The sequence below is a fragment of the Athene noctua genome, chromosome 13 (assembly GCF_965140245.1).
Source record: "Athene noctua chromosome 13, bAthNoc1.hap1.1, whole genome shotgun sequence".
NCBI lineage: Eukaryota > Metazoa > Chordata > Aves > Strigiformes > Strigidae > Athene > Athene noctua.
Genome location: NC_134049.1, coordinates 5869833 through 5886723, shown reverse-complemented (window position 1 = coordinate 5886723; position 16891 = coordinate 5869833). Strand labels below are relative to the sequence as shown.

General features: G+C 37.6%; 2 protein-coding genes across 2 annotated transcripts in view; one reads left to right on the top strand and one right to left on the bottom strand.

Moving 5' to 3' along the window:
- EFL1 (elongation factor like GTPase 1) overlaps positions 1-12725 on the bottom strand; it is a 79276-nt gene extending 66551 nt beyond the window's left edge. The window contains exons 1-11 of the mRNA XM_074917632.1: positions 12621-12725; positions 12337-12439; positions 11608-11675; positions 11331-11415; positions 9772-9905; positions 9067-9204; positions 8000-8214; positions 3219-3342; positions 2256-2332; positions 1974-2110; positions 1100-1222 (exon numbers count right to left, since the gene is read on the bottom strand). Of these exons, the coding sequence (XP_074773733.1) occupies positions 1100-1222; positions 1974-2110; positions 2256-2332; positions 3219-3342; positions 8000-8214; positions 9067-9204; positions 9772-9905; positions 11331-11415; positions 11608-11675; positions 12337-12427 (1192 nt within the window). The 5' untranslated portion in view covers positions 12428-12439; positions 12621-12725. The remainder of the gene's footprint in view (positions 1-1099; positions 1223-1973; positions 2111-2255; positions 2333-3218; positions 3343-7999; positions 8215-9066; positions 9205-9771; positions 9906-11330; positions 11416-11607; positions 11676-12336; positions 12440-12620) is intronic.
- Positions 12726-13044: 319 nt separating this feature from the next.
- The window catches only part of SAXO2 (stabilizer of axonemal microtubules 2), a 10187-nt gene continuing 6340 nt past the window's right edge, over positions 13045-16891 (top strand). Inside the window, exon 1 of the mRNA XM_074917636.1 lies at positions 13045-13141. Coding sequence (XP_074773737.1) covers positions 13101-13141 — 41 coding nt within the window. The 5' untranslated portion in view covers positions 13045-13100. The remainder of the gene's footprint in view (positions 13142-16891) is intronic.

Here is a 16891-nt window from a genome sequence, read left to right as displayed (position 1 = left end):
TGAACACAGAGTTTATGTTTATAAATAATTCAAAGATAGAAAAAATAATATGAGCATCTTACGAGCTCTCCTGCATCCTGTACCCCATGTTTATTTTTAATACTGCCTATATACAGTTCTTTTACTGCCTATAACAAAATTAAATCATTGAACATAGTCTTTTCAGCCCCTATTACAATTTTATAGCACGGGACTTGGTGATTATCAAACCTCCTCTTGCTTAATTTTGCATATAGGCAGTCCAATGTTCAACACAACACCACCAAAATATACTACTAAACTCTTCTTGAGGAGGAACTCTTAGTTAAAGATGGAAACTCTACCAGAACTGGCACTGAAATTGTGATTTCAATGAAGTTGATGGCAAAACTTAAACTAACTCCAAAATCTCAGGATTTCATATCTTCATTTAACACTCTGGGTTAAAATATATTTGCTGCCCTGAAAGTTTTTTGGCTCTTGTTTTTATTTGCTAATCTTTTATCATTCTGGGATATCATGAAATAACTAACAAATCAAGTTATACCTTGAGCTATGGAAATGTTGAAGAAATTCTTAATGACAATGTTTGTACTAACAGCTAAGCTACATCTTACTAACTTCTTTTCAGTACACAAACTACTGAGCAATATATTCAACAAAAAATGGTTTTTGTTTCAAATTACGAAAACCTGGGCATAGTTATTCAACATACTTGTAAAATGAAATCAAATTCAAACCCTCACTGGCTAAAAATGAATTATTTTAATATTAATTTTTATCAATTTCATATTTAAACATATATTGATATCAATTACATGATAACTTCTGTTTAGAACTACATAACCTCATATTCTTCCAAAATCCTCAGTTTCATAGTCTTCACATCACCTGCTGCTTGAGCTGTCTAAAAAGCATGAATATATGGGACTGAAGAAAAATGTAGAACCATAAAAATAAAACATAATACTACAACACGTCACTGACACATCAACAAAGCTACTACAAATAAAATCATTACAAACCTAAGTAGAGATTACTACACCTCTTATGATTCAAAGACAAACAAAACCACCAAGATAGGAACAACTTTCATGGCAATGGGAGAACACCTACTCACCACGTTTCAGTTCCTGAGTTTCTGGTGGCAAAGAATCAAATGTTCTAGCTCCAACACACATCAGCTTTTCCACTCTCTCTGCAGTGATGTCAAGAGGACTGGGAAGTTTATTACACACCATGGCTAAAACACATTGCTAAGGATATATATTTCCTTGCTGAATAGAAGTAGGAGGAAGACAAATGCTTTCAAGGCTTGTTTCTTTAAATCAACTTCATACATTAGCTGCCAGCAACAACAGACAGCTAAAACCCAGCTCTGCCCGTTAACAGTGCACACGGTTCCCTCTCAAGTCAACAACAATTTCTGGCACTTACCCAAGGGCAGAATGGATAGGTAAGGAGGGGTGGCTCACTCTATGGAAAACTAACAATAGCACAATTGGGACAAGATATGTAGAACTAACTAGTATTTATACATCAATAATTTGTGCATACTTACTATAATATAACAGTGATGAGAAGACCATCTACACAGCAGACAAACAGCAAAGTCTGATCTTGGATTAAGAATGTGTATGCCTAAAACATAACAAGATGCTTACAGAAGCCCCAAGATACTATTCCTTCAGGAAGAAAACTAAAATTTGTATATAAAACTACATAATGAAAGCGTATTGTTAAACTACATCCAGTGTCATAACTTATTTTCCTAATAAAAGACTGTGTGCAAAAGGATTTAGTCGGTAGAAATGTAAGACTAAATGTAGATATGTAACTTAATTTTACAAGTGAGAAAATAAGCCCAGCTAGCATAGGCACAGATGTGAAAAAAGAGAACAAATCATACCAAATCTCACACTGAAATATGTGAGCACTCTTTGAAGTCTGAGAACTGCCAACAAAACAGTAAGTAGTATCTTCCTGAAGGATACAGAGGACAGCATCAGATATTGGTAGCCACTGGCTACAAATGGCATTAAGATGAACTTTAGGGTCTGCATGACGTGACTCCCGTGCACCAATTTTCAATCCCAAAGAGGTGACTATTTTTTCAATTTTTTCTTTGTCTCTGTAAGGAAAACAATAAATAGATTAAAAAGAATGCAGTAGCAATACATAACAAGCATCTACAACATTTCTTGTTTGAGTATTTAAGAAATCACCCCAGCACATGGAAAGAGATTCCATGAAAACTTTATAGACCTTCTTCTCACCTTTTCATAACAGCTTCATACAGACTCCATATGTTGTCCAGCACCAACTGCACGAACAAAGGTTTCTTTCCTTTTGCCTGGCAGAACATAAACATACAGTTAATTACCAGCAATTCCTCTCTTTTACAATAGGCTTAAGACAGCATTTTTAATTGGCCATTTCCATAAGGAGCATGTAAAATCTTTATTCAAAATCAAGACAGTTACCTGTTTCTACACAAGATCCCTACACTTCAACAGTCTGCCTTATAAGAACGGCATAAGGCACAAAACAAACATGAAATTTAAAAGTGAAGGACAAGTGTTTCAATTTTAGAAAAAGTGCCTGATAAATATGGAACATGTCTACCTTGAGCCTCGTTATCGCCCTTTTTATAACTATTAATCCTCACCTATGAAATCGCACACAAAGAAATCACCATGAAATGAAAATGGAGAAATCCCTTCTCTTAACTTTTAGTGATGGAAATACTTACTACAAGAGGAGTGTAGTTTCCAGGCCAGGGTCTCAATATAGCATTCAATGGCACTTCACTAAGGCAAAAGAGATTTTCTAAACCCTAAACTAAATGTGAATGTCCTAAATCCTTAGCTGTTGAAGGACTCTGCAAATAAGAGAGACCCTCTCACTACTCTCATCTCTACAGTGTTAGTTTTCCATTCGTCTTGTGTATTTTGATCTATGATGAACCCTTGAAGCAGGAATGTCCCTTATTTTGAGAACAGAGACATTTAAGAGTAACTGTGAGCACTGTTAAATGACATTTCCTCCATGTAGCTTTTAAATAGTCAATCTGAAATATTCTCTTCTCCAAAGGCTGATCCAAGGCTACCCTAGTGACTTTATACTTTCACAGATGTTGAGTGAAAAGGTACTGAGGTAAATTCTCAGAATATACTATGAGGAATAAAAAAAACCAAACCAAACAAAAAAACAGGTAATATTCCTGATAATCTCCCTACCTGATCACTTTTCATTATCTTCTTTGCTTTTGTATTTAGATAATAATCTCCCCATAAAGTCTTCAGAAGTACAGCAGGCTTGATTCCAATCTTCTGGCTGTATAGTTTGGCAAAATGCTCAATGCTGAAAGGTAACAAAATGCATCTTGATGAAAGTGTAATGCTGCTTACATGTGCTTATCAGCCTAAACAATGGACAGCTTAGACAAAAATCACACACAAATCTCAAATCCTTGTTTGACCCGCATTTTTCCAATTGTCTTCACTTTAGCTCATATTGTTCAACATTTACACCTGCAAAAATATTTAGTCATAACAGCTCAAAAATGTCAGCAGTATTTTTGTTTTGTTTCAAATCAGTTTCAAGTCTGAACTTGTTTATTTGAAATAAATATTTGTGTACTATCCCCCCAGTCAAAACTCAAAAGCATAGTACAAAAGTTCTACATATTTATGTGATGACTCTCCAATTTATTCTGTGGAAGATGTCCCATGACACATTATCTACGGTCTGTAACCAGAACAGTACAAGTTAAAAACAAAGTATTCTTTTGAGCCACACCTGAGCCATCAGATAGCGGTAATTATTTTTTTAATTAACTACTTAAGGCACTGCTTGTTGTTTGAATCATTGCTTTAATAATGAGCAAAAACCTAGAAAATAATATAAAAACTGCAATACCTTAATTGTTTTATAAAACCAATTGTGTTTCTCAATGGTCCCCATGAGTTAATAAAAGCAGGCTGCTTATGACCTAAAGAGGGAGTCCTGAACATTTGTTTTCCTTGCTGAAAATGTTCAGGGAGCAGTAATAGGAAAAAATTCCAAATACTTGCTCCCTGTGCACGGAGAAACAAAAATATATGTTTACTATCAGAACAATTCTACTTACAGAACAATGATATCTGTTCTTAGTAATTTTTAAATTTCCACACACCTAAAAAGACCTCCCCATGTCATCAAGACATGAGTTCTGAACTAAAACCAAAATGGAGTTTTTTCCCTCGCAGAAGCTACGACAAACTCTGAACAAGGGGAGAACCTTCCAGATTCTTGTGACAGCAGCTCCTGCATATGTATTTATGGCATTTTTCGACCCTTGAGGATTATGAGAAAAGCATATGTACTAATGGCACTGGATGAGGCAGGCACTGCCTAATGGCTTATTTTCTCCTTCCATGACAAATCATAATGCCTTTAGGAGCAAAATACACAACCATGTAACAGCAGTCAAGGCTTGCCCCGGTTGAGAAAATGCCCTGCTGATTCATATTTCCCCACATAGTATTGCTGGTAGTCCAGAAGTGACTCTTGAAGCTAATTAAGGAAAAAAAGTGTTCCTTCCTTCCCTCCCCCTGCCCCCTAATATATGATTTATCAGAACCAGGGCCTGCCAGTTCATTATAAGAAACAAAGTGGTATCAGAAAGCCAACAATCTTCACTCAGCTTCAACAAATACATTAAAACATTTTCAGGATGTGAGGGGGAAAATGCAGAATTAGGACAGGTACAAATAAGAAAATTAGCAAGCTGTAGGCACGTTTTGTGGGATAGAGAATAGATGTACACAGACTAGTCCATTGTGTAATGAATAAAAAGCCTGATCCAGACCCAGCAGCAGAACACTAACACCCCTTGCCTAAGTTAGATGCATAAATGTTTTTGGCTGAGATAAAATCTTGTACATTTATAGCTCAGTTAATATAATCTTGAAAAAGTGTCAATATATAAAGTAGAAGGGGATTAAAATTTGCGTCATCTTAGCAAACATGGTTTTTATTCTCATATTCAATCAAAAGTATTATAAATTTTTAAGTTCATCTTGTATCAGTATAGTATTGGCAAAGAACAAACAGAAAGCCTACCAATCCTCTCTAGTATACCAATATACCAATCACAAAAATAAGAACAGGTCATAATGGCCCATTTCTGGCCTCCATTTGAAGCTTAATTACAACCAATATTTAGATTTCAGCCTTAAAGAAACTCTGCAAGGAAGGCTCAAGACACTTGACAAACATTTCAAGTGGCAGGGACACAGCAAACGCAAAGAAACAACTAAAGCTTGACCAGGTATCATTCCAATTCACAGAATCATCTAGGTTGGAAAAGACCTTGAAGATCATCCAGTCCAACCATTACCCTCACACCGACGGTTCCCACTACACCAGATCCCTCAGCGCTATGTTGACCCGACTCTTCAACCCCTCCAGGGATGGGGACTCCCCCCCTGCCCTGGGCAGCCCATTCCAACGCCCAACAACCCCTTCTGAAAAGAAATGCTTCCTAATATCCAGTTTAAACCTTCCCTGGCACAACTTGAGGCCATTCCCTCTTGTCCTATCGCCTATTACTTGGTAATAAGCGATACCACAGGCCCAGCCATCCAGCCAGTTTTTTACCCAAAACTTCAGATCTCCCTAGCATGTATCATTAATCCTCTATCACACATTCCACTATGAAGAAATATCAGTTACCAGCACCTATCAAGTGCTAAAAACTTTGGGGGAAATAAAAAAAATAAAATTAACACAAGGCATTATCTCTGAAAACAACAGATTAGAGACTCTCGAGCCCTAAGCACTGGTTTAGAGCATTTTCTTCTCCACGTCTCTGTATATACCCCAGTTATTACAAATGAGATGCATAACCTGTATGTACATCAGAGAGTAAACTCCTGTGTGAAACAGTTCTAACGGAACTATTTTTTTTGAACTTCTGAGGTGGAGAAACAATTCAATTTTCTGCCACATTTGTATGAAATTTAATTCTATCTGCAGAGAAATTATCAGAGAAAAACAAATCATAAAAGGAAAATAACTATCTGAAGTCTCACTTTTACAAAAATAATCATTATATTCACCTACCATTTAAGAACAACATGTTTGCTTTCTCATTACAAAGGTATTCATAGTGTGTTTATGAACACATGCTTGTATCAGAATGCAGGTCTGTAACCTATAAAATCTTAACAGTTCATCATTTACTCATAAATATCAAGTCGCTTGATCTGAAGAAATAGTTTCTAAATTGCTTTGGAGCTTATAATTCTACTTATTGTAAGAAAGTACTCCACTGTGACATTTTTCTTTAAGAAACATTCTTCTTAGTGTTTAGCATTCCCTGGTAGCATACTCAGAATGCTAATGCTAAACCTAGGCCACCTTTGAACTTCCCAAAACAAAAACTTAGCTTTTTCTTTCAGTTTATTCCCTTCCATAGGTTTTGTCAGTATCCAAAACAGAAGTAAGCTGCAAATTGCCCAATCTTTAACTATACAGGACAAAAACAGCAGATAGCTCTAATTATTTCCAACATCTGCTAAAGAAAGTGTTCGTATTCTGACTCTGAACTTGAAATGTTTGTAACACTTGCATCCAAAATACTCTGTATAACAAGAGTTTACTAACGTAATCCATTCGTTATGTGGAATTTCAATGAAAAGTTACAAGTCAGGAAAGCTAAAGCCTACAGAAATCAAAATACTCTTTCCCTGCACATCATAAACCAGAAAACTGACTGTGGGCACCATATGGGAATGAAGGTCTTCAGGTAAGATGTATGTTAACGTGCAGATCACCAAAGGTATCAGAAAACCCCCTCTAGCCTTCAGGAATGAAAAGGACTCCCCTCACTCACATCCCTTATGAAAAGATCTCTTTCAGACAACAGAACATCAGAATTTGAAGATTTGTTTTCAATTTCCTGACACACTTATACACTGATTTTTCTTTTATAGATTATTATTATTCATTACAGATATTTAAACTAAAATATCCCACCTTAGTTTCCCTTCCCTCTGCAGTGGTAAGAAATGTTTGTGTTAAACTATAAATTATGCATAGAGCCTTATTTAAGAGCCTGACTTTGACTTAAAAATCCTGGTGCTGACTTTTTTTTTAAAAAAGGTTTTGCAATATTAAAGACATACACTGTGTTACTGAGTACAGTTTTTTAATTATGTTTTCATGATGAAGACAACGACTCCACCTTGTGGCTAGCAATCAGAACGTGCAATCTTTACACTAGCCTGCTGCCCTTTGAAACTAAGAACAGGACTTAAAAACAGAACCGATCACAAACTCAAATATAGTAATCCAGAAAATTTTCTGAAATTGGCCTATCCCCAAATTTTTACTTTTACTTAAACATCTTTGAAATGTTCTTTAGCAACTGCTGAAACAGAAATATATTAGGTGACAAAAGATATGAAATGCACCTGAATGAACACAAAAAAAGCTAGATTAAGATTGATGAGCATAAGCACTTGAGGACAAATGCATAATTTCAAGAAGTCAAAGTCTGGTACAGAAACAACAGATCACAGTAATGCTGTGAGTGTACTGGGCCAAACCGGACAGCTGAAAATACTGCCCTGATGCCAGCCGCCTGCCTTAAGCGTTCAGAATGTCACTGTCCCTGTAGCTGGAAGATCCAATCTACTTGTGAAACAGCTCTGTGCTGCTGAAGTTTTTGGCCTAGTCTATTAGAGCCTATCAAATGTCAGCAATTAATAAAATACTAAGTTTACTGGCCTGGCCTGGACACTACAATGGGCTCAGCATCTGCTGTGTAAGTAAAACAGGACCACATAGATAACGAAGCTGGTAGTATTTTCAGCAGGCCAGTATCAATAATAATTAGAACTGCTTATATACAGTTGCACGTCACATAAAAAAATATAAAAACACATCTTTAGAAATACAAAGCAACTGAAAACACTTTAACTGCAGTAATCAATTAAAAAAAAAAAAAAGTCAGTAACAAAATCTGACTTACCCAAAACCCCAGCCATCAATTGCACTGGCAAACACCACATTTCCATGGTCTGGTGAAAAGTAAAGATGTGAATCATCAGTATCTTCCAATCCAGCACTCCAGTCATAAATTTGATCTCCTGGTGCAGTGTCTGAAATACTTTCACTTTCTGTTTCTTTCTCAGCTCTTTCTTCTAAGACTTTAGAGGTAAAGAGCACTCCAGTGACTGCATTGATCTACAAAAGGATATGGAAACACACCTAAAGGTTCATTCGCTTTCACAACCCTTGCAATTAAAATGCAATTCCCCTCACCCTCCAAAATATGAAAGAAGTTTTTTCAACAAAACAGCATGCCTGTAATTCATTTTGCCATTTAAAGCACAGACTTTGTGTATTTAATCCTGCGTATTTGAAGACAACAGGAGTTTGACGAGACAAATGTTTTGACTTAAAAACCGTGTACTTTCCAAGTCACATGAGCACTCAATCAAACATAGAGTATCACGTGTAGTAAGTACACTTTGTCTCTCAGAACAAGGAATGTTGTAATAGGAACTTGTTACTGCCAACAAAGGAGAGCAAAGGGAAACCAGGTAGGTAAGTGCTTAAAAGTAAGCTCTGGGGAAAAAAAGAAAGTTTAAAGGCAACTTAACTTACAACTTAAAAGAATTAACTTTAACCCTGCATAAATCCATCAATATCAGGGCAGTCTAAAGATATTATTTGTACTATCTCCAAAGCAGTTTAACAGGAATAACAAAATATTCAGCATATTATTTCTAAAAATGAAGACTCTTCCTGATGACCTGTCAAGAAGCATTTAATAACTCTTTTCTCCATCACAGGGATTCTGAGCGCACCTCAAATCCTACACAAAGTAAAATGTATCTCAAAGTTAAAAACTAGACTAGGTGTTATAGTGCTTGATCCTGAAAAGTAAGAAAACACTAGTTCTGCTGCACTAAATTTATTCCAGCTATAAGGGAGTGAAAATGACAGTCTCTCTCAATTCCAGAATGGAGAAAAGGGGGAGAGAAAAACCTCAACGAAATCTGCTGTGTGAACATGAAATTATAGGATGAATACCTGTTCTAAGATATTCTTAAGGTGCAAGTATGCTTCCTGAGGGGTTAGCTTGAGCTCCACAATCAAGCGATCGATTTTATTAATCACCAATACTGGACGTATATTCTCCAGCCACGCTTGCCGTAGAACTGCTTGAGTCTATTAAGAAAGAAATAGTTAAAAAAAAAAAAATCCATCACAGAAAGCTTGATACCAGAAAAGAGATGGAATGTTAAATGACAATATAATTCTAAAATTTAATTAAACATTTAATAAAGGGCAGGTTGACATTCAAACCAGAAATTCAACTCCCCTAGCACATACTGTGGCATTACAGAATTCTGTAGAATGGCAGAACTTCATGGCAAAACCACCCACAGCATAACCCCTCTTTATAAAAGCCATGAAAAAAAAGCATTCCCAATGTACTTTGCGTATTTTTTCCACTTTCAATAACCTAAAAGCACATGTAAAGATATTATTTCCCTTAAAACGTTTATTTCTTCTCCATACAAATATGCCATTACCTGAAAAATTGCAATTTCAACCCTACATCACTACACCCACCCACCAGTATTACTCAGTTTTTCAGTACAGCTATGAAACTAACTACCCTCTTTCATAATTCCTAGACCAGCTCATCTTCTATTCCTACATAATACACTTAAAACTTTGTTTACTCTGTCTTCTCTACCCTATTTCTCTATTTAGTATACTTTATTTCACCTGTGGACAGACTCCTTCAACAGCATCCACCACTATGATGCAACCATCACAGAGTCGGACAGCAGTAGATACTTCTGAAGAAAAATCCACGTGCCCTGGAGAGTCTATTAAATTAATCAGATACTCCTGATCACCTAGGATCAAACAATAAATTAATATTTCAGAACAGTCTTAAAAAATATTTCTTTCAGCCACTTGGCTATATTGCTTATGCTATTATTAATTTCTAAAGACCAAATCTGCAGTAAACATTATGCTTAAGAAAAACTCCAGTAGGACAGGAAGGCTGTCAGCAGCATAACATCTAGTGTCTTGTGCCTAATTCATCTTAATTTCACTGTTAATGCCAATCTTTATCCTTCAATGCCCAACTACCTTTGTAAAATTAAAACCAAAAACACAGCAGCCAACCAAGCAAAAAGAAAAACCCTAAACCTGAACAAAGTTGTAGTAGCACTACAAATAGGTGACTACCTAAAACACAAATGAACTGAACTACAATCTACATTTTAAAGATAAATCATGACAGATTATCATAAAAATAAACCCTACAATCCTGATAAACTGATTCAACTGCAACCTTGTGATTTTTTTAAAACATGCTTTTGACTCCATATTACTAAAGTATCTTCAACATATCAATACAGAAGTTTTCTGTATTTTCTACATTATATCCCAGAAAAATTCTGGTTAAGAGACTCCAGTCAACTGTTGATGAACTCACTGCATATATCACCAACCATAATCAAAGTAAGATCGAACAACTTTCCTGTTTAAGAAGTTGTATTAAGAGTCTAAATTTCAATACAACAGAAAACCAACAGACATAAAGCGTTCTAACCATTAACAATAATGTCATCTGAAAGTCAACAATATATCAGCCAGTTTACAATACTTAGCTAGAAGATCATTCATTTCAACTATTTTTTATAATCAGCAGTAGCTGAAATGGTTAAGACTAATAGTGTTTTTTCTGTTCATGGAATTTTTCTGTTAGCTTTTCCTTTGCACGAGCCTATTAGTAATGTATTTCATGTTTTCATTCACCTAGCTGAGAATGACACTGGTGAGGAACACAGAGTCATAACATGAGTCATGAGACCATAACTACACCCCGAAAAACCTTCTGAACGACTTATAGCAGAGTATAACAGGCACCTTGACAAAGAAGTATAGAGAAGATGACACTGTACAAAATTATTTTAAAATCTATTGTCATTTGAAAGACAATCCTGCCTTTCAGTGACATTATTTCAAGACTTAAGATCAAAATAAAAAGATTTAGATGTAAAATAAATGAGCTAAAAGCAACTATACTGATTGGCTCCGCTCAGACATACGACTGAAGATCATTTTCCTAACTCTGAGATGGAACTTGATTATCTTGGTAACAGTTGAGTATGTGCCTAAGCCTTTGCAGAATCATGGCCTAACACTGAGAAACACAAAAGTAAAAGTTGCACACAAAAAGATCTCAACAGCAACAATGAATTGATACGGAAAATTAAAAAAAAAAAAATAAAAATTAAAGTTTGTACTTGCCAGCATCAACAACTTACCTTTGACAAAGTGCAGTGAAATTGCACTAGATTTCATTGTTATTCCTCGGATTTGTTCATCTTCTCGACTGTCTAGATATCTCAGCTGAGTACAAAAACAAAGTGGTTAGAAATCTGGAGAATTATCTTCACAAGTTACTTATCAACTGTCAAAGAGAATGACTGCAAGAAAATGAGGTTTAGCAAGACTAGGAACAGAATTTCCTTAATCATCGCCAATTTACAATCCCAGCACATACACATCAGAATTCTGTTAAAAATGACAGTATAACTCTACCTTTCCTGCCAGGCGGCTAGAGATTATTCCATTGCTAGATATTAGACAATCAGCTAGAGTAGTTTTGCCTGAAAAGAAAAATAAATTAAATTAATACAGTGGAAGAAGATGCAACAATATTACGAATGGTGACAACATCTAGTGTTCTGAGATACCAACATTAATAAAGGCTTTAAAATGCCACAAAAGTACAAGCTAACTCGGAAAAAAACCACAATCATTCAACCTCACTTGTTAGGTGCACACAAATCTGTTTTTAAAGACTAGATGCAACTTTACCTGCCATGACGTGAAAAGCATTTGAAATAAGAGTGCACCAGAACCTCAGTATAGTGTATAATTAGACAAAGTATGTGTTGTAAAAGGAGCATTTATTTCCACCTACGTAACAAACTTCGCCCATTAAGTAAACATAGAAATGCAACAGCCTTCCTCACACACACATGCACTTAATTCACGCCAACATTCAGCACTGCAAAACTCGAAAACGTTCTGTTTTAACTACTCCAAGTTATTATAGTGCAATGCCCCCTTAAATTCTAAAACATAAACTGCATCGGACAACAGAAACGCACACAAAGCAAATTTACTTCTCAGAATCAGAATTAACGTTTTAAAGCTAAATGCATAAAAACCTACCACTTTAAAACTGACCAAAATACCTCACTATCATTCAAACTAACACATGCACGTTTTCCTCACGAGGTTTCTGCCAGTCACAAACCTTACCATGATCCACGTGGGCTAATATACAGATATTCCTGATTCCAGAAGTCTTCTTCTGGAGGCCAACCATCTTTCCCACACTTGTGAGGACCATGATTAGCTAATTCTGTGAACGGAAGAAAGTATTTTATTTAGGAGGCAACTGAAGAAACAGCTTCTTTTTTTTTTTTTTTTTGTAATTATCTAAGTGATTAGAGCTACTCATCGGGGAAACCTCCTCTGACACGCGGAGTGCGTCACGCTCCTCAGACACCCCCTGTGCTACACCTCGGATACTGGAAACTTACAAAACGCGGGGAATGTTTCTGGTTTTAAGAATCAGGCGGTCGGGGTTTGGGGTCAGTTTTCCGTTTCGCACGCACACAGCACCGCCTCGGCTGCCCCCGTTCCCCCTCCGCCCCCCGCCGCGCTCCCCGCCGCTCCGCCGGCGCAGGGGCCGCCCCAGGGCCCGGTGACCTCCCCGCGACGTTGGCGGGCCGGGGGCGCGGGCTGCCCTCAGGGGCCGGCGCTGGGGCGGGAAGGGAGGGGGGAGGCCGCGCCGCGTCCCCTCCCGGTGAGGGCGCGTTTGTCGCGATTGTCGCGGGGGGGAACACGCCACCTCCGCTCCCTGCCGGCGCCCCGCCGCCCGCACCCGGAAGCGCGGGCCCGCCTCGCCCCGCCCCCCCGGCGCGTGACGGCGGACGGAAGCCGGCGGGGGCCGCTCCCCGCGCGGACGCCGCCGTTGCCAGGCGACGCAGCGAATCCGCCGCTGCCCCGGCGGAGGGAGCATGGAGCCGCCTCGGTGTCTCTGCGAGATCTGCACCTGCGGGTGAGCAGCCCCGCGGGTCGCCGCCGCCCCCGGGAGCGGGGGGAGAGTTCGGGTCCCCGGGAGGGGGTGTGGGGTGTCCCGGGAAGATGGCGGCGGGTGCCCCCCAGCACTCCGCACCCCCACCACGAAACATCCCTCATCGCGCCCCCTCCTCACCCATCCCGGCCTGCGGGGACCCCCGTGCCTGGTGGCGGCTAATATTTTTAACAGTGGGAAGGCAGAAAGGGGGTAACATTCCCATTTCAACAGTTTCTGCCTTCTCTCTTTGTTTTTTCTAAAAGGGAACTTCTCAGTAAGTCGGAAGTAATATGCTTGCATTTCAATCAGGTAGGGGAAAAAGCTGATCGTAAAAGCATTAAAATAGAAAAGAAGGGAGACAGTCTTTCAAAACCAGCTGGACTAACCTCAGGATCAGGCTTTTCCATAAAGCAGAGCCAACTCTCATAGGACAGCACCAAAGGAACCCTCAGAAGAGTTCTGGCTAAATCAGCCTTGACAGAAACCTCTGCAAGCACTGTGGCCTTTAAAATAGATTTAATATATCCACCTTTCTAACCTCACATCCAGTAACTCACCGTGAAGTGTGAGTTCCAGTGAAGCTCCACTATTCACATACAATGATCCCGTGGAGGTGTTTAAGAGTCACGTTGACATAGCACTTACGGATCTGGTGTAGCTGAAAATGGTCAGTGCGAGGTTAATGGTTGGACTAGATGATCTTCAAGGTCTTTAGCAACCCAGATGATTCTGTGATTCATACAGAGACACACAGTTTGTCGCTGTACTATACCTCTTTGACCCAGGGAGGCTGGCATAAGAGGGTACAGCAGGCACTTTTTTTGTTTAAAATTACTATTACAGGTCTATAAGTGATATTATCAATGCCATAGATAAAAAAATTCACAAGTCAGGTTTCACAAAATCATAAGGAATTTAAACCTTGCAAAATTCAGATACATGTTTTTATGTTTGCCATCAGTACTGTTAATATTTTCAATTTTTTTCTCTACTTAAAAAAACCCCAGAAAAATAATAATCTTGGGAGTCTCATCCTAGGATTCAAATATTCTGGCTTTAATATTGAAAAACAGTCTACCCAACTACATACAGGGAGAGTCATCATAATGTCACAAGAGTGTGATCACTATCTTTTGGAAGTACGGGGCCAACCCTATGGCTGCAAAGTGCACCATGAACTCCAGGCTTCATTTCAAAGTTTGTACAGCAGACACACTCCTTATGTGTTTCTATATGAGAAGTCTGTCTAACTGTTCATCAGACACTTTTTTTTTAATCTGTAGACAGAGATAAGAAACAGGCAGTGTAAAAAGCTTCTCATGTTCTTTTTGGCCAAGACTGTGGATGTAGTTTGCCCCATAAATTTGTTTCAAATGCCCTAGATTAACGAAGAGTTGGAACACATCATTTTCATGATGAGATAACTAGTCTGGCTCAGGCTCAAGTATAAAGATGGTAAAATAACACAGTCTGACAGCACAAAACAAGGTTCAACTCAACTGAAAATTCTCAATTCAGAAACCCAGTTTAATAATATAATTGAATAAAACATGCACAAAACTTATGGTTTAAAATAAACATCACTGACATTTTTACAGTCAATAAAATCTTAAGCCATTATTGGTTTAGGCAGCACATTGTGTTTGCTTCAGTGTATAGAGTTTCTGTTTTTAGGGGAAGACTGGTTGCTTGGCAGTGTTACCTGGATATTGCAATGCATACACATCTTAGAAGAGATTTCAAAGTGAAGAAAAAGATCTAATATTTTGTAGAAGTTATCATTTAGCTATTTGCAGGAAATTCTGTAGAAATACAATTATTGTTTAATTCTAAATAACATAATGAAAGGAAACAATCTTACCTACCTGTTCACAGAAGAAAAACCACTCAGAAAATCCGTAAGACAGAACTTTATTCTCCTTTCTCTTTACAGGGAAATGAGAAGAACCTCCGGAATGACCTTTTTTTGCGTTGTAACACACACAAACCATCCATTAAAGGCTCATTAAAAGCATCTGAGTGCTGGTGCTCATACTTAGGGGTTGCAGTCTTGGGCTCTTAATCAAATAATTGTTACAAGATTTTAAAGAATATTTTGAATATATTCCTTGTTATTAGATTGAATCACTTTCTGTGCCTACTAGGGGATCTTTTTCAAAATTAACAAATAATCTTAGTGCCAAAAACCATTGCAAGTGTACTCAGTGCTGAGCAGGCTCAAAGATCAATTTACAAAGTAGGTCCAAAGCTGGGGACTTCTCAATTTTTAATAACTGACATCATTTCTAGCCTCTTAAGCTTAAGACTTTAAGACTTTTGCAGTGGCTTAAGATGCTGACAAGATGTTTATTTTCAAGCTGCTATGGTAGAGATAGAAGTTTGCTTGGAGTTTTTTTTAATAAATCACAAAAAATGTTCTCAAAACTGCATTGTGCAGAGTAATGGCTGGATTCTGTGTTGTTTCCTAAGATGTTCCAGATCCATTTCTTATTTTAGAAGTGGTATATTTTCAGTGTGGAGAAAGTATGAGCTAGTTTTACTTGGGATTGGGTCCATAAAGATAAGAAAATATTTTTATTTTCTTATTTCCCATAGTGTCCAAATGCTTTAACTTAATACAAGAGAAAATTTACCCCCTGTTAGCAAATACAGTCAGGCTTCAGCTCACTGGCTCAATAGAAATGTCTAACAGCAAATACAGGATTTTAAATCTGGCTTCCAAAGGAAGAATAAAGCCTCTGAGGTAGATGGACTCTGCACTCAACAGTAGTATTTGTCTACTACAAAAGATAATCACAGCATACAAAAGCATAGAAGTTTGGTTTTGAGATATAAAAATAAACTACTGCTTTATCTTCTTAAACTGTCAGCCTTTGCCTATTTATTGCACTTTTGTCATCATTATCACAAAAATCTTGATTCCTGAATAAATGTAAAGTTAAAAGAGGGAGAGTTCTGAAAAATATGGGATATTTAAGCCTTCATACTTACCACACATAAATACACACAAACCCAGTAAAAAACTACCAGGTCTCCTGTCAACACTAGGAAAGTAGATGACTCTCAAAAATAGTGTCCATACATAATTTCTGTCCTTCGGACCACATGTGTACTTGCAGTTAAAATTAAAAACTTTAAATTGTGGACGTTTTTTAAAAATAAGTTTTTTACCACGATAAACGTTAAACTTTTCTCATGATTAGTCTAATTCTCTGGAAGATGCTTTGTGGGAAAATTTCAAGGGTCTTGCTAGCATTTTATAAAGAACAACTGTATGTATGCCAGATCCTAAATAAGTGAAATTCAGCATCGTTCTGTTAAAATAATCAGAGCAACAGCCTTTGGCACTAGAGAACCCATATACTGTCAGTTTTAGTTAGCTGAGATTCTGTTCAACCTTATGCAAACCACAAGATAGTTAGTCTCCCGCAAAGAAAGGAAAGAATAATAATCCATCAAAGCAGGCATCAGTCACTCATGGGGGAAGGCATATTCTCACCAAATTAATTTGAATTATCAGTAACTCTGGGGTTGAAGTTAAAATAACTACAAGTTTAATCAGTGACTCGAGTCCTGGTGAAATTATAAGCAACTTATTTCATTTATCAGAGCTGTAATCTCCCTGATGATTTTTAGCGTAGTCTCGCTAAAGAGCTGTGATGCCCTGTGTACTCAGTTTTATAAAGTTATCTAGATGAAAACTTTTGGTTTAGCATTGGACAACATCAAAAG